Raw genomic sequence first — 15410 nt, 5'->3', positions numbered from 1 at the left:
AAATCATGTTTTAATCAATAGTTTGTGTTAAATTATTGATTTCTCTCTTAAAGAGTCATAATAAACGGGATAATGTACAGCAAGCATTACATGAACATGAACGTTCAGATGAATTTTAGGCACGCACAAACACCTTTTATCAGGTACGTGTTTCTGTAGGCAGATATAAAGTAGAAAGGTCATCAGTTAACTGAACCAGGTGGACGATAAAGCTGCTTCTGAAGCTGAAATTCAAAAACTTTCTGCACATTTCCTGATGACGCCTGAACTGGTGTAATCGTGTTTGAACTACTAGAAAGATAACAGAGTTATTTGGATGTACGCTGTTAAAAGTTTGATGTGTGGAAAATGGTGTGAAATGGCTTCCAAGTGCAGCCAGCCATGCCATGCCAGGCTGATTGCAGTGCAGCGTGTCAGCTGACTTGGATGTTTTCACAGTCAGCTTTGTATTGAAGATGTAGTCTTGTGAAAATCGGCTGCAGCACTCAGGTTAGCTCTGGGCTGGGGGTCATCCAGCTGCTTCATTTATCATTTTCTTCTGACAACAGTGTCCTACAATCAGGCCGGCGCTGGGTCAAGGCATTTGGTCTACTTGGGATCACTTAAACTTCACTGACTCTGTTTCTTTAATATTGAATTTACTTTGCCAACCAGGACAAAGGCAACCAATCATCATTACTCCATACTAGAGTGTGAAAGTGTCTGCATCATCATTAATCCATCATGTGTACCATCTTTCACTCGCTGACTTGCTCGGTTGCCACTGGACATCCAGAGCTGGTCGCACAGGTCGGCTCCCAGATGTGGGTGCATGTCAGTTAAACCCCTTCCTTATAAAAGTGGAAAAAAAGTTTGGACCCCATGAGGTCAGGCTTGAACACTTTGCCATCAGTGAGTGGATCTCTGGCCCGGTCACACCTCCGAACGAGGGATCCCTCGGAGTGCAGCATGTCACAGTTGGCACAGGAAGGCCTGAGCCCAGCACATTTAATTAGCCAAGCTGTCTTGGCATTGGATGGGAGGGGGGACACACACACAGTGACGAGTCATCAACATCACCAAGGGCGCGGTGCTTGCTCGCTTGCTGTACTGCACATCTAAAAAAACTTAACGGGATGTGGAGGGGGGAAAGAGACGCATGGGCCTTTATGTGGAAAATCAGTCAGTGGGAGATGAAACGAGTAATGCAGCAAAAAAAATGAGGCATGAGCACTGACTGACCTTTCCTTACATGAGGTGTGTTCCTGTCCAGGATTGAATGCAGGAGGAGAATAACACAGACCTCCCTGCTCCACATGTCTGTAGTTATCATTCAAGTCAATATGTCAGATCGAATGAGAGAAAGAGAGAGAGAGAAAGAGAGAGAGAGAGAGATGACTGTTGCTATGAAAAAAAAAGCAAAGTTAGGAGAAACAGTTTGGGAGAAACCATTCTGACATCCCCTCTCTGTAAGCTTGCCTGCATGTTGAGGAGCCCACCCCACCTCAGCCTGTAGTGAGGAGAGCCCAGTCCAGGCAGCCAGCAACCAGCGCGTCTCTGCCTACCAATAGGCATGCTCGGCTCAGGCTTCTGTGCAGTGCTCTCAGTCTCAGCAGCTAAAGCTGGGCGCAGGGGAACTGCGACGGCCGCGCCAAGCATCTTCCCAGGTATGCGTCTCTCTCTCTCTGTCTGTCGCTATACGCCCTTATTCATTTCTTGCAATGTTATGGCATCTTGCTGCATGCTATTTCCCACTCTGCCTTCACTGGCTTATTTCTAGGGAGGGGTTTGCTGTGTTTGTTTGTTATTTTCTTCTTAATGTTATATTTTTTATTATATATATATTTTATTTTATTATTTTTTTGGTAAAGGGGTGGCGTTGCACGGTAAGCGCAGGGGCATCGGGTCTTGGTAAACACTCACAGTCAGCGAAGACGCATCTGCAAAAAAAAAAAAAAAAAAAAAAAAAAAAAAAAAAAAACGTCAACTTGCACACACCTCAAAATGTTCGCCCTTCGACAGATCAGCGCCGAGCCTCCCACCAACCAACCACCAACCACCGCTGCTGATGCTGATGCTGATGCTGGTGGAGGTGGTGGCGGTGCTGCTGCTGCTGCTGCTGCTGCTGCGTGCATTTCTTGGTGTTGAGCATGAGGAGGAAAGGAGGAGGAGGGGGGGGGAAACATTTGCAACGAGGTTATGATTTGGCCAAGCGGCTTTTTTTTTTTCGTCAAAACATAACCGCAACTTGCAGAGCGTGCAGGTAGATGGAGACACGGGCTTTTTTTTTTTTCTATCTCTCTCCGGTAACAGGCGCTGGACATGCGGCACTAAAAAGGGGCGAAGCAGGTATTTGGGAGCTTGATCTGCAAAAAAAAAAAAAAATCATTTTCATAGCAGTCAATTTAATGTAGGCTGTGCCATATAACACTGCAGCAGCAGCAGCAGCAGCAGGGCTATAGCAAGGCTATAGTAGGTCATACTGTGTCTGTGCAAAAGGCGGCTATTCCTACAACAGTGATGTATTATTGATAGCTATGTGTTGTGATACGGCGGATGTATTTCAGATCATTATTCATTCATACAGTGAGTTATCATCCAAGATGATCCAATGATGATGATGAGGATTTTTTTTGTCACTTAGTTAACATTGTTTATCATCATAAACTGCTGAACTTGAGCTTGAGATCAGTTTGCATAAGCAGTTTTGATTTTTTTTTTTTATTTGTATGCTCTGTGGCGCTCTGTTTTCCCTGTCACTAGGTAAAGATGTAGGTACACTCCCTTAGCAGTTAGGGTGGTGCTGCCTGCCTGCCTGCCTGCTAGTGCTGATGTGTTACAGTGGCCACTACCTGTGCATGCAGTCTGCAAGGCCTGGCTGTACATTAGGGTGTGTGTGTGTGTGTGTGTTGGGGGGGGACTCTCCCTCCCCTCAGCTACTGGGAGGGGTTGTGGTGAATAAAAGTACATTTATAAAAAGTTTAAAGTAACCACCAAGTTGAAGTTTTTTTTTTAAATGGCCGAGCAGGAAAGTTATCCACGAAAGCACCTTTGCATAAAAATGGATTTACGTTCCCAAAGGCAGAAACAAAAGGAGTCGTAACAGCAACAATGATCAGAACTTTTACAAGCAGCTGACCTTATTGTTATTTCCTCCTCACGCGTGAAACCATCACACCCCTCTGCGTTATCAGTAACGTGCATGTAAGGAAAAAAAAACAAAAAATCTGCCGGTGTTGTAATTATTGATGGCACTTTTGTTGTTGCTATGCAAAAAAAGGCTCATGTGCTATATTTTCACTGCAATCATTTGAAGCTGTGACCTTGTCAAAAAGGGCCAGTGTGTGTCTGCTTCGCTCTGGTTTCCCCTGATAAAAACTCCACGTTAAAGGAAGATACTTTTTTTTCTATATGGGTTCATCTTCACCGCTCGTGGCTGCTCTTGGATTTGGCTAATTCAAGAAGCCCTTGGGTTGATTTTTTTTGTGTGTGTGTGTGTGTGTGTGCTGCATTTACCCACACTACCTATTCACTCCACTTGAAGAGCCTGGGATAGTTGGAGGACTTCTACGTCAGGAGCTTTGATTTGAACATGCTGATTTTTTCAGATGTGTCTGCTCAGTGAAGTTACAATGACATCTAATAATCCGTTTTCACATGTGTTGTCCTTGAAAATATACACAGTGTGGTCTTAATGTGGAGGTTTTCTGCTGAGCCTTTTACATCTGGATAGTATTAATTATCTCCAGGCTGTATGTGAAGCGTTATAGTGAATCATACAGTATGAAAATAAGCTCCGGGGGCCGGGGGGCAGCTCCTAACTGCAAAGTGGACAAAGTTAGGCAGTGAGAAATGTTAAGGTCACCTTAAGGTCAAGGGAATATTTCCAAATGATTTGAACAAAATTGTAATTTATATAATTCAGATTTTGCATCTCGGATGTAAATGAAGCAAAACAATAATTTACTGACTATTTCTCGGTTAAGGTTCGGAAATGTTTCCCTGTGTGTGCAGCTGCAGCGATTAGTCGATCAAAATAAAATAAATCAGCAACTATTTGGATACCTGATTAATCGTTTTGGTCATTTTAATACAAAAATGTTAAATATTCTCGTTTACAAAGATTTACTGCTTGTGTTTATTATATTATGACAGTAAATGAAATATCCTTCAGTTATGGACTGTTGTCACTTTTGTTCCATCAGTTTCTTACACTAAATGATTAATCATTAATTGTGACAATAATTCATCGTTAAGGAAGTCAATCATTAATTGCAAGACCTAGTTTAGTTATTATTAAACTCGATTTACAGAAGTTTGATGTTTATTTTAATACAAAATACCAAAAAAATACAAAATTGTTTTTATGTTTTAACATCAGTATTTATTGATTCCAGCAAACAGAAAACAAAGTAGGTATTTTAGATCTAAATGTCTTTAAAGTGAATATCATTTTAATATATTGTGTCACTATAATAAGTAACGACAGGAGTACTAATTATAATAATAAGGCCGACTGTAATGTAAGATCATTCATTCGTTGTTCATGGTGATCTATCAATATGAAAAAAGTGTCATTGTTGTGATAACTGGTGCTCTGCCCAGGGAAACTTTCAGTCAACTTCCAGTTGTTATCTCTAATGTTAGATATTATTCAGGGTTTATATCTTTGGAAACGTTCAAATACGATTTAAACTCTGTCACGTGACCTCTGTCCCCGATCATAGATGGACTATTGTGATCTCAGTTGTGTTTCTTTTGAGCAATTTTAGCAAAGTGCCCGCCCCAAATTAAAGTGACCAGCAGTTTGACTTACATCTTTGATTCAACACTGTGCTCGTCCTTTAAGTGACACCTTCATAATGGAGAATGAACAGCGAGCCACCATTCAAGTCCAAACATGATTAGCCAAAATGCTAATGTGTGCAAAGCCTTTGATCGCTGCTGCGTTACTGTTTTATAAGCCATCCACTGTCATCTGCAGGCAGGACACACTGTTATAGCCACTAATTAATATATCAGACAGGCAGGGCTGCTTTTGCATTCACACACACACACACACTGGTGAACACACAACCAGCAGAGGAACTTAGGAGAATAGACTCTTTACATGAAACTTTTAGACGGCGTTAAAGAGGTTATCGTCCTTTGAAATACTGAAATGAACGGTCCATCGACAGAAAATGAATCATCGATTATTTTAATGGTTTCAATTATTGTTCCAGCAAAAGTACAAAACATTTCCTGAGCTTCTAAATGCTGATTCAGTGAAGTCTTTGTGATAATAAACTTAAGATCTTTGGACTGTTGGTGGAACAAAACAAATCAATTTTATGAAATTATCATGCCCATTTTGATCAATCATCCCCAGATCAATTAAAATAATCAGTTAACTAAAAATAATCTGCCGATCAATCGTTCATGGACATAGTTTTGTATATAAAACAGTGCTGATCACCTAAAAAATAGATTAGTCGCCTTGTTGTTTAACAGATTTAGTTATGTCCATGTCAGGTGTTTAGATTCAATTAAGAAATAAATCAGAATATGTCCTTGTATATATTTTTCATTAAGGGGAATTAAATGTTGCATATACACATTTCTACAAGTTTAAATCTTAAAGGGAAGAATGATGAGTTCATGTTATACGAGTTCGTATCTTCACTTCTCTTTACATGTATATTTCATGTTCACTTGAGTTTTCTGTTAACACTGCAACTTAGACTTCAACTTTGAACTGGATTTTATGATTCGGGAGCTGAATCAATTTAATTACACGCAATAAATGTACCATCTTTTTTTTTTTCCTGATGCCATTACGACAGAAGAAATAATGGCAAGCTGAGAAGTTACACCGTGCATGGTGACGCACGGCACAGAGACAAAGAGCTGTGTACATCATGTACAGCAATTTATATGGAATATTCTGTATTAAGGCTGTATTGAGTTACTACAAGGACAGATATATGGTGTAAACTATACTTAAGGAGATTACCTTAAGAGTGTCAGTGTGGTGAATCTCTCCTCTTTACTCAATGTCGAAGAATTGCTTTGTGGTTTCTGTTAATATACTCAGTTATTCTTGTCTATTGAAGGAAGTACGGCATTGTCCACGTGCATAGATTAGTGCAGCTGTCCAAAATGCTGTCTAGAGAACAATAACGGTGATTGTATTGACTGATGACGAATGTTCCACCTAGAACTTGCTTGTGTTCACGTTAAATCACATTTTCCACTGTATTTATCTCAGACAAAGGGTAGAGAAATCATTATGCGGGCTGCGGTTTAATGGATGGGAACAACTCTCAATTTAGAAATATATTAGATAATGCTTTTTAGACTATTTCAAAGACTATTGGAAAGACTAGAAAATGTCTCCGGGAGGACAGAAAGGGTGTGGCAAACAGCGTGCACCTTCTGGTTTCTGGAGAGAATTGTATGTTCAGAGTAAAAATAAAAAAAAGACAGTCTTAGATTCTGCAGTGTGCAAAACTTAAGTTGTGCAATCCAGAGTTGCCCTTGGAGATACAATAACGTCTGCAAAAAAAAGCTGTGTTATGTTTAGCACATGTTCATGTTTAATTTAGAACACTCGCTGAGCTTTCAACATAGCGCATTAACACATCTGGAAAGAGAAGGCAAACATCTGCGTCGACTTCAGCTTTCAGTGTGTTGAAAATGACACGTCCTCGATTGGGGCGCGGTGCAGGAATAATCTGTTCACATGTTACCTCTTCCCTTCCCCTGTCCTCCCTTCCCTTAGTGATGGCCTCTGCTGAGCAACCGTGCTCCAGCTTCCACCAGCAGCACTGCGCATAAGGCAACACACCCACCTTTGCCCTCCTGCCCAGAAGTGAGAGAGAGACACCACCATGTACAGCGTGGAGGACCTCCTCATTTCGCACGGATATAAATTGCCCAAGAGCGGCCCTCCGTCTGCCACGCCTTATGACAAGCGCCCTGCTGATTGCCAGCGTGAACTTGTGGACAACAGGGCTGGCCGGGGGACACTGAACGGGTATGAGGCGGACCGGGGGACATCTATCACAGGCATCTATGGCAGCAGACAGGCGCTGGTGAAGGGCTACCCCGCCACAGACAACGAGATTGGGGAAAGGAACCAAAGGAGAAAAGAAGCCGGTATCGGTATCCTAGGTGACGCTCAGCCCTTGGGTGATTCTCTTGCCACAGATAGTGGGTGAGTGTTTTTTCCCCTCTCTTTTGCGATCCCCCACACCCTTTACCTTCCCTTTTTTTCCTCTCCCCTCCCTTCTCATAGGGGCCCTTTGGTATTGCATGCAAAACTGAGTCTGCACTGCGCAGGGTTTTTTTTTTTTTTTTTTTCTCCTCCTCTTCCCTTTCCCCTCCTTCCAGAGCTGCAGAACACTGTGGCTGCAGCAGCACCGCTGACATATCTTATGCTGAGATATGAGGAATTATGAAAGGTGTCTTTTGCCGCTTGTTTGACTGTTGTTGTTCAGAGAGGTGGCTTGTGTCTCCGTGCAGCCCACCCATGCACCCGGTATCGTCTCCACAGCCTTCCACCAGGCTAGGCAGATGTAAACAGCAGCACTAGACAGTGAGCAAACTGAGGAGGACTGAACATGCCTCAAGACAGGCGCGTAATCACTCCACTGTAAACACTGGCACACTGAATCACGCCCAGCACGTGCTCTGTGATGTAAGCATGTTGCTGGGCAAGTGTGCACAGTGCGGCTCCCCTCAGCCATACAGTAGCATATGCTGCTGAGGATGATCCATTGACTTTGCTGCTTAAATGAATGAGTACAGTGACTAACACAGTGACTTAGTGCAGTGCAGATATACATTAGGATGAAGCTCTTAACAGGGTCATTGTAATTCATTCTTTTTTTCCAGTTCTCTTATTTAGTAGACTGGATATTTTTTACAAACATATATTGTAATATGTATTTTTGATATTTTATGGTTAGATTTTGGTTTGTTTTTTCCAAAAAATTATGGCTGTATGCTGCTGAAAATACAATTATTGATTCATTTCATTCCTGAGATCTGATGGTTACATCTAAAATTTCCATTTCAAGGATTTCAAGCACACTCTCCCTCGTTCCTTCAGTCTTCAGTGGCTTTAAAACATGCTCGGATGTAACTGATGACCTACGGAAAATTCACGGAAATCTTCTGTTTTATTCAGCACTGCTGTTCCACGAAAAACTGCTTGAAGAAATTACAGTATAATTTAAGAAAATGGAAAATGACTTCTCGAACACACACACACACACAAAATTGAAGCTCTGTTTTTTTAGACTTAATCCGTCATTGGGTATGTTATTTCTAAGATAATTGTTTTGGCAGTGCAACATGCATTACAGCCATATCCTGCACATAAGAGGTAAATATGGAACCATAACTAAAACCCTCTGTAGGCAGCATTGCTTTATCACAATACACTGTAACCACGGCTTTGAACCTGCCAACAGTCACTCGTCACACACTTGCCATTTTATGTTAAATTCAGCAGGCGTTTTATAAAATTATAGTATTGTTTTGCGGTATCACATATTAGCCCTAGCAACAACCAAAAAGGCCATCTTCTTCTTATTCCTCTGAATTATCTCTTATTGTGGCACAGTCAAGCGGAAAGCTTTAAAACCTGATTGTTTATCGTACTGTATTTCCCATAACAGTACAGTTTGATCCAGCCAATTGAGTTATGTGATCAATTAAATAAAAGGAAAGAGGTTTTGCTTTCATGTCCGATCCGGTATAATAGGGATGTTGTTGCTTAGACTTTCTTTAAGAGCCACAGTCGCTGTCCAGATGACCAGCTTCCAAGATAAGGTCAGCACAATTTAATATGCAGATCATATTGCAGTAGCATCACAATTTCATGGTTTCTTCAAGGGACTTGGAAGCCGCTGACTTAAGCACTTCTGTCTCATATGTGCTGGCTCTCCTTGATTAAGTTGCGTTGGAAAGCCAATACTGCCAAAGCCAAAACACATGCTTGAGACTGGCATAGACGTGTCACTTTTAATGTTTGGCAATTATTAAGTCTCCAAAGGGTGGTGTTGCTTCATTACTTTATCACAGAAAATGAGATAATACTCATTTTGATTCATTGTGTTTTGGGGGAAAGTCTGTTTATTTCAGATTCCAGATTTCATTTTAATGAGATCAGTAGTTTCTTTTTTATTGTTTCTATGAAACAAACTGTCAATATTATTAAAGAATATTGCCTCTTAGACACTACTCTGTCTTTATCTGTGTCTATACCTAATGACTGTGTGTAACTTTCGTGACTCTATCCAAAAACTAGATACAGACACTCTCCTGTAACGCTGTGAATGTCTTATTCATACTGAACTTTTCGGTCTTTGCAGGTTCTACGATGTTCCCAGTTTGACTTATTCAGAGCCACTGAGCTATGACGAGAGGGATGTTTCCTACTGGCGGAGACGAGGCCAGGACTTCAGCATCCTTCTGGACTATGCTGATGGCAGGGAGCTGAGGGCCTCTGCTGGTGCATGGAGGCCTCAGGCCCTGATTGCAGCAGAGGAACACAGAGCAGAGAGGCAAGCGCAGCAGCTATGGGAGGACATTTCCTGGCTAAGGGACCTGGACGCAGCCCCTGGTCAGCTAAGGGTGACTGGGGAAAGAAAGTGCCAGAGCCTCGGTACAGAGGAGTGGAGGCCTGCTGTGGGCCTGGGAAGGCAGCTGTCGGATGGGGATGGGGAAAGGTGGGCTCATGACCAGTACCGCCTGAGGACACCGGAGGGTTTTTTTCACCCGAGAACTAAAGCAAAGTCTCAGTCTCTCCCCAGAGTTTTGTCACCTGATAGAAGTAGTGGCAGAGAGCTCATTCCATCTAGGCCTAGCCTACCTGATAGACAGAGGTTAAACAGTACTGTCTTCTCTGGGCCCTATAGTAGGTATATCTATAGTGGTGCTCTTGTCAGGGACCGGTGGGGTAGGAATGCTGGGCCAAGCAGCCATGTTGCACTTTTACCAAAGCCCAGGTTCAGCAGGCCTTTAAAGCCTCCGTCATATGAGATTCACCAGCAGACTAGGGGTAGCGCAGAAATGCTTGCTATTGAACAGGGTGCCAAACAAAAAGAAAGGCCTATCTATTATCCAAGCAGAGGGGAGCTGAGACACGACTATTTCGCACAACACTCTGCCATCACTGGAATGGAGCCCCCTGGCTACATACCACCCCCGTCTTATAAAAGAGCCCTACCCCCAAGAGCAGTTTCAATGAACCGCAATGAAATGGCAAACCTAAGATGGAGGGCGGAAGCTCTGCAGATGCCCCACTCAGATCCCGGAAGGTGGTTTTCCAGACAGGCAAGTTGTTCATGGCTGGAACATTATGGAGAACGTGCTGCATCCTATCGAAAACAGGTATATTCTGGACATGAGGAACAACAACAAATACAACAGATACAACAAATACAACAAATACAACAAATACAACAACAGCAACCAAGTCATGTCCGTCAGTTACCCACTGAAGACCCAAGAGTGAAGTCAATCTCAGGAGGGCCTAGCGGAAGTTTTCTCACTGACTCAGACAAGATCCGTAACATCAACAAAGAGACTCCACCCGCTAAGATTTTAGGACAATCTACACATGACAGTGCCTTTCCTCCCCAACAGGGGTCAGCTCCCAATACCGATGGCCGCAAAACAGCTCTCAATGATACGATCGAAACCAGTAGTAGTAATCGATGGTGCAACAGGGGACTAAACAAAAAAAGTGACAGTATATCTTCTAGTCAGTTTTTTCCTTCATCTATTCTGGGTAAACCACCACCTCCCCCAATCAAGCCGGCTGACCAGGGTGTCTCTGAAACTGTGACAGAAGTAAAAAAGGTGGAACCGCCTGAGCCACCAGAGAAAGACAAATCCAAGAATCTAAAAAAGAGACTTAGCGAGACAATTTTTTGTTTGGTGTCTGTCCCTGTTACCCCGCAGCTCACTGGGACAATCCGTGATCAGAATAACAACAATGAGAAGTCACCAGACCCAGCGGACAGTCCCAGTGACAACAAAACTGGCCATTTAACAAACCAAAGTCTCCAAAGCACATCTTCAGCTGAAGCTGAGCTGCAAGCACTAACTGGTAGCATAGCGAGCAGCAAAGCAAGCAGTAGAGCAAGCAGCAAAATGTTTAAAAGAGTACCCTGTAGACCCCCTAAGATAAACCATTACAAGGAGATGAAACTGTCGGGAACCTGGCCTGCAAACCAGTATCGAGACCAGGAGACACAAACTAGCCCAGAGGCTCGAAAACCTGCCCCTGAAAACAAGGAAGCACAACAAGACCCTGCCACTCCCGGCACTGAAGTCCCTCCTGATAGCGGCGGTGTAGTGGGCACTGCTTTTACTTTTCCTATAAAGGGAGTGAAGAGCCTGAAACTGTCAAGCAACAGCGCCTTCTCCCTGACATCCACCTTCTCCAACCAGCTGAACAAGAGCACAGCTCAGCAGCCAGCAGTACCACCCTCAGGAAATGCAGAGGAGACTAAACCAGCAGCAAATAGCGGGCAGGATGCATATGAACAGTTCCTGCTGAAACCGTCCAGTCAGCGACCATGGGATGCTGTCAAGGAGCTGGAGTCCATCAAAAAAGAAGTCCAGGATCAACAGCAGCAGAGCAGCAAACAGCCCAGTGTTGACAAGTGCATAGAGGACCTCAATGAGGCCTACAAAGACATCTTGGAGCTAGGCACTGCCAGCAATAAAGTCCCAAATGGTTCTGTTCAAATTCCTGAGCGTATTAAAATCCGATTGACATCAGAACCACTCAACAAGCCCAGCAGCCTTAGGCGCAGTGCAGTAAGCTGGTCTGTTGACCCAGAATACAGGGAAGTCAAGAGCGCCTTTTCCAGACCTGCAACAAAATCGGTAACCTTCAGCAAGCAGCTTAGGGAGGAGCTCCCCGTCCCACCTCGGGAGACAGGCTTCAGAGAATACAGGGTTGTTGCGCATCTTTCGCGAAGACGAAGCAACGATGGCAGGACAGTTAAACTAGACCTGCCAGATGAGCCTATCGAGACGCCACTTTGTGACTTCAGTCCAACAACGAACACTGCAGCAGCTGAGGTGCCGTGGGCAGATAGGCAGCCCATGCAGGACGCCTCTACGCTCACCAGTCCTCCTGATTATGAGGACATATGCCAGACTTTGCGTCAGACTCGTGACCCGGCAGATGTCAATAAATCAGGCAGTTTTAAACCCAATGACGGAGAGAATCTTCAAGACCCCAATGTTGATTCAGAGGAGGAGTGCCCTATTTGTAAAAGAGAACTTGAGAATCAGATGAGACAGGGTCCATTGCCTCCACTCCACGAGGAGAACAGCTCGGACAGCTCGGCCAATCAAAATGGCAGTCCACCACAACGCGCTGCGTTAGAAAGTCCAGCAGAAGAGACAAAAAAAGAGGAGTCAAATGACTCAAATTCGAATCAGTCAGGGTCTGGCCTGTGTGCCGAAACAAGGGAGCAGCATTCATCGACAGAGGAAAATGTGGGAGGGGGTGAAAAAACAGACAATGCTCAGGCAGAAAACTTGGACAATTTGTGCACAGTTAATCCTGCTGAGAGCATACCAGGGGATGGAGCTACAGAGGAGAGTGCACCCACAGTATTAACAACTGATGTGCCTGTAGACCCCAAAGACACAGAGGAACAGAGTGGTAGTGAAACAGCAACTAAGGAAGTAGTAGAGTTGGAAAAGAAGGAAGCCATTTCAGGAGAAACACCTGAAGGCAGTGCAGACAAACAGACAGCTGAGGTGAAAAGTGAGTGTGAGGGACAAGACAGTACAATGCCCGATGACAAGCAGGAGCAAGAAAAGAAGCCATTTGCTGCTGCAGAGCATAGACTTAGTTTACGGACTCATCTGGGGCGAGACCACCCAGACTTTCCAGAGTTTCCGCCAGATAGACTGCCACTTTCAGTCCCCCCGAATTTAGACCGCAGGCTGTCTCTTAGCTTGGAGGGGGAGAGGAGGAGCAGGGGCCCCGCCCAGCGAATGGAAGCCCTGCAGAACAAGCTCGCGATTTCTCCAGGCCGGGTGGCAGTCGAGCGCCTGGCCCGGATGAGGGAGGTGGACGTTATGTATCGTATGAGGCGCCTCAGCATCAGGAGTACTGACTCTGGGGAGGGGGAGGCAGAGACAGAAGGGGAGGGCAAGGACGAACAAGCAGAGGTGCCCCTTCCTGCTCCTCAGAGAGACGAGGAGAACGATCAAGAGGTCACCCATTCACAGCAGGTCTCTGAGCAGACAGTGTTGAAAGATGAGGAGGAGTCATCTCTCTCAGGTAAGATAAGAAAATTAGAAGGAAATTAAACTTTGACGATCCTTGTAGAAAAATGTGTTTCAACTTTACAAATGTACACACGTTTCAACATGATCAACTTTAAAAGTAAAACATTTATTTCTTATGTATTCAAACCAATGCAGTTTTTCAACATGTTGGTTCAATGCATCAAAAAATCTCGCTCTCCCTATCCACAGATTTATTATGCATGCTTCAGGATAACTGCAGACCAATCCATGAGTGAATCAGATAATTCATTTTAAATGCTGACACATGTATGGATAAAACTGACTAACTGGTTGCTTTGAAAATATTAATGTGCAGTGAGAGCAAATGATAAATTGCTACTTAGAAAACTGAGCTATCGTATCTTCATGGGCAATTTGACCAAAAACATTGGGTTTAGGTTTTAATCAATGAGGGAAACATCAAACTGTGTTAAGAGAGATGATTGAAACCATATTTATTTACTGTTTTTTACATACTTTATGGGCATTTTCCCCACCAATCTTAGAAACGTGTGCATAAAACTGCATTGTTCATTTATTCCCGGAGGTTGTTAAAATTGAAGAGACTGTCAGTGGGCCTTGCTGTTAAAGACATCTCCACAAGATGGTGTCAGTGTTCAAAGATCTCATCCCCTCCTCGGAGAATTCAAATCCGTCAAACATATGACTGACATTTATGTCACTGGAATACATAGAAACAATGCAAAGCACACTTGAAAACACCTTTTACTGTCCTCTCAAAGGGGAATTGTGTTTTTTGTCAATGTTTCTGAACTTCACTACCCTTCCTCAGTGTTATTATTATTACATATCAAATATAGATTTTAAAAAATGCACTTTCCCTGAATGAATATTTTTCTTCTCTGCGTCCCAGAACCCCATGATCCCAGCCGAGTGGAGACAGTGTAGAAAGACTTCTGCGTCCATCATCTCCATCTGAGGTTTTTAGCTCCAACACTGTGACCTGGCTGCCTACTAGAATGCCTTCATCTCATCTTGACACTGAAATGGCCTTCTTGTCCGACAAGAGCATTGTGTACACCCTCACCCTCGGCGCTGCGTTGACTACTAAGAGTGCTGTTCCACTGCCAAAGGGAGGTGCCCCCTTTAACTTGTGGGGCAACTTCCACCCTGAATCCCTCCCCAGCCTTTCCAAACTGACTTCCCACTACCCCCATCTGTCCTCCATCCCCAAGCCCATCCTCTTAGAGGGTTCCTACTAGTTAGTCTTCTTGTAGCGGCTTGTCCTTTCTATTCTATCCTCCCTATGCTTTTCTCATTGGCAGACATTATGCAATTCTGTCGTGCATACTAGAACTTCTGAAATGTCCATAGTGAATACAGTTGAGACATTTTTTCGCGTACTGAACGAATCTCGTTTGTTGTTTACGGATGAGATGTTAAGGATATGAATGTAAGCATTTATGTTTAAGCTAACGTAGATCTAGAAAGGGTTATTGTCACAAACCTGTTCTGTTGCATTTAAACTACACCAAAATAAACTGCGCATCTGATTGTCGTGGTGAGGCGACAGCTGTTTTAGAACTGGACATCACTGTCTCTGGCTCAAGAACTGTTTTGATTTTCAGATGAGATCAATCAGCCTTTCTTTTTTTTTAAAAATCCAATGACATTGTGCCCTGTCTCATCGCTTTTGTACACACTGCAACCATAACCCATAGAGCTCTTCAATGAAGAGTGACTCTGCACCACACGACATGATAGATCAGTGACCTATTATACGATACATTGGTTCTACACTGGAGAGGGAGAGTTGCCTTCTTTAACCAGATAGTCGGCCCCCCGAATCAATCCGATGTATAGCTCCCATTTCCAGGTAATTTCAGGAAGCAATAAAGGCACGGATTGAGTTGAAGAGGTGATCGGCAACTTTGATTACAAAAAAAATAAATAAAAAATGAACATGGATATTAGGGATATATAGAACAAAAAGATACGTAGAGCAATATTGTTGTACAAACAGCTCAGTGGTTTAGTGGAGCTACCTGTAGGAACCATTGTCAGGAGTCTTAATGTGAACGTGTCATTCAAATCATATTACAGGGATATGGATTCGTGTCAGGGTATATGGGCGCTTAACAGGGGGTGGGTGCTTT

The 15410-nt window shown here is 43.5% G+C and overlaps 1 protein-coding gene across 1 annotated transcript; it reads left to right on the top strand.

Annotated features, from left to right (window-relative positions):
- Positions 1 to 269: 269 nt before the first annotated feature.
- jcadb (junctional cadherin 5 associated b) lies at positions 270 to 15208 on the top strand. Its single transcript, XM_019264892.2, has 4 exons — positions 270 to 1646; positions 6743 to 7177; positions 9342 to 13285; positions 14168 to 15208. The coding sequence occupies exons 2-4, from the start codon at positions 6852 to 6854 to the stop codon at positions 14200 to 14202; spliced, it is 4305 nt and encodes a 1434-aa protein (XP_019120437.2). The 5' UTR covers positions 270 to 1646; positions 6743 to 6851; the 3' UTR covers positions 14203 to 15208.
- Positions 15209 to 15410: the final 202 nt, after the last annotated feature.

The sequence above is a fragment of the Larimichthys crocea genome, chromosome II (assembly GCF_000972845.2).
Source record: "Larimichthys crocea isolate SSNF chromosome II, L_crocea_2.0, whole genome shotgun sequence".
Lineage (NCBI taxonomy): Eukaryota > Metazoa > Chordata > Actinopteri > Sciaenidae > Larimichthys > Larimichthys crocea.
This window is presented reverse-complemented; position numbering and strand designations above follow the sequence as displayed.

Excerpts from the sequence above, each read along its gene's own strand:
- jcadb (XM_019264892.2), top strand. The coding sequence starts at position 6,852 with ATGTACAGCGTGGAGGACCTCCTCATTTCGCACGGATATAAATTGCCC. Across the intron at positions 7,178-9,341 it reads TCTCTTGCCACAGATAGTGG|GTTCTACGATGTTCCCAGTT; the intron begins GTGAGTGTTTTT and ends CGGTCTTTGCAG. Across the intron at positions 13,286-14,167 it reads GGAGGAGTCATCTCTCTCAG|AACCCCATGATCCCAGCCGA; the intron begins GTAAGATAAGAA and ends TCTGCGTCCCAG.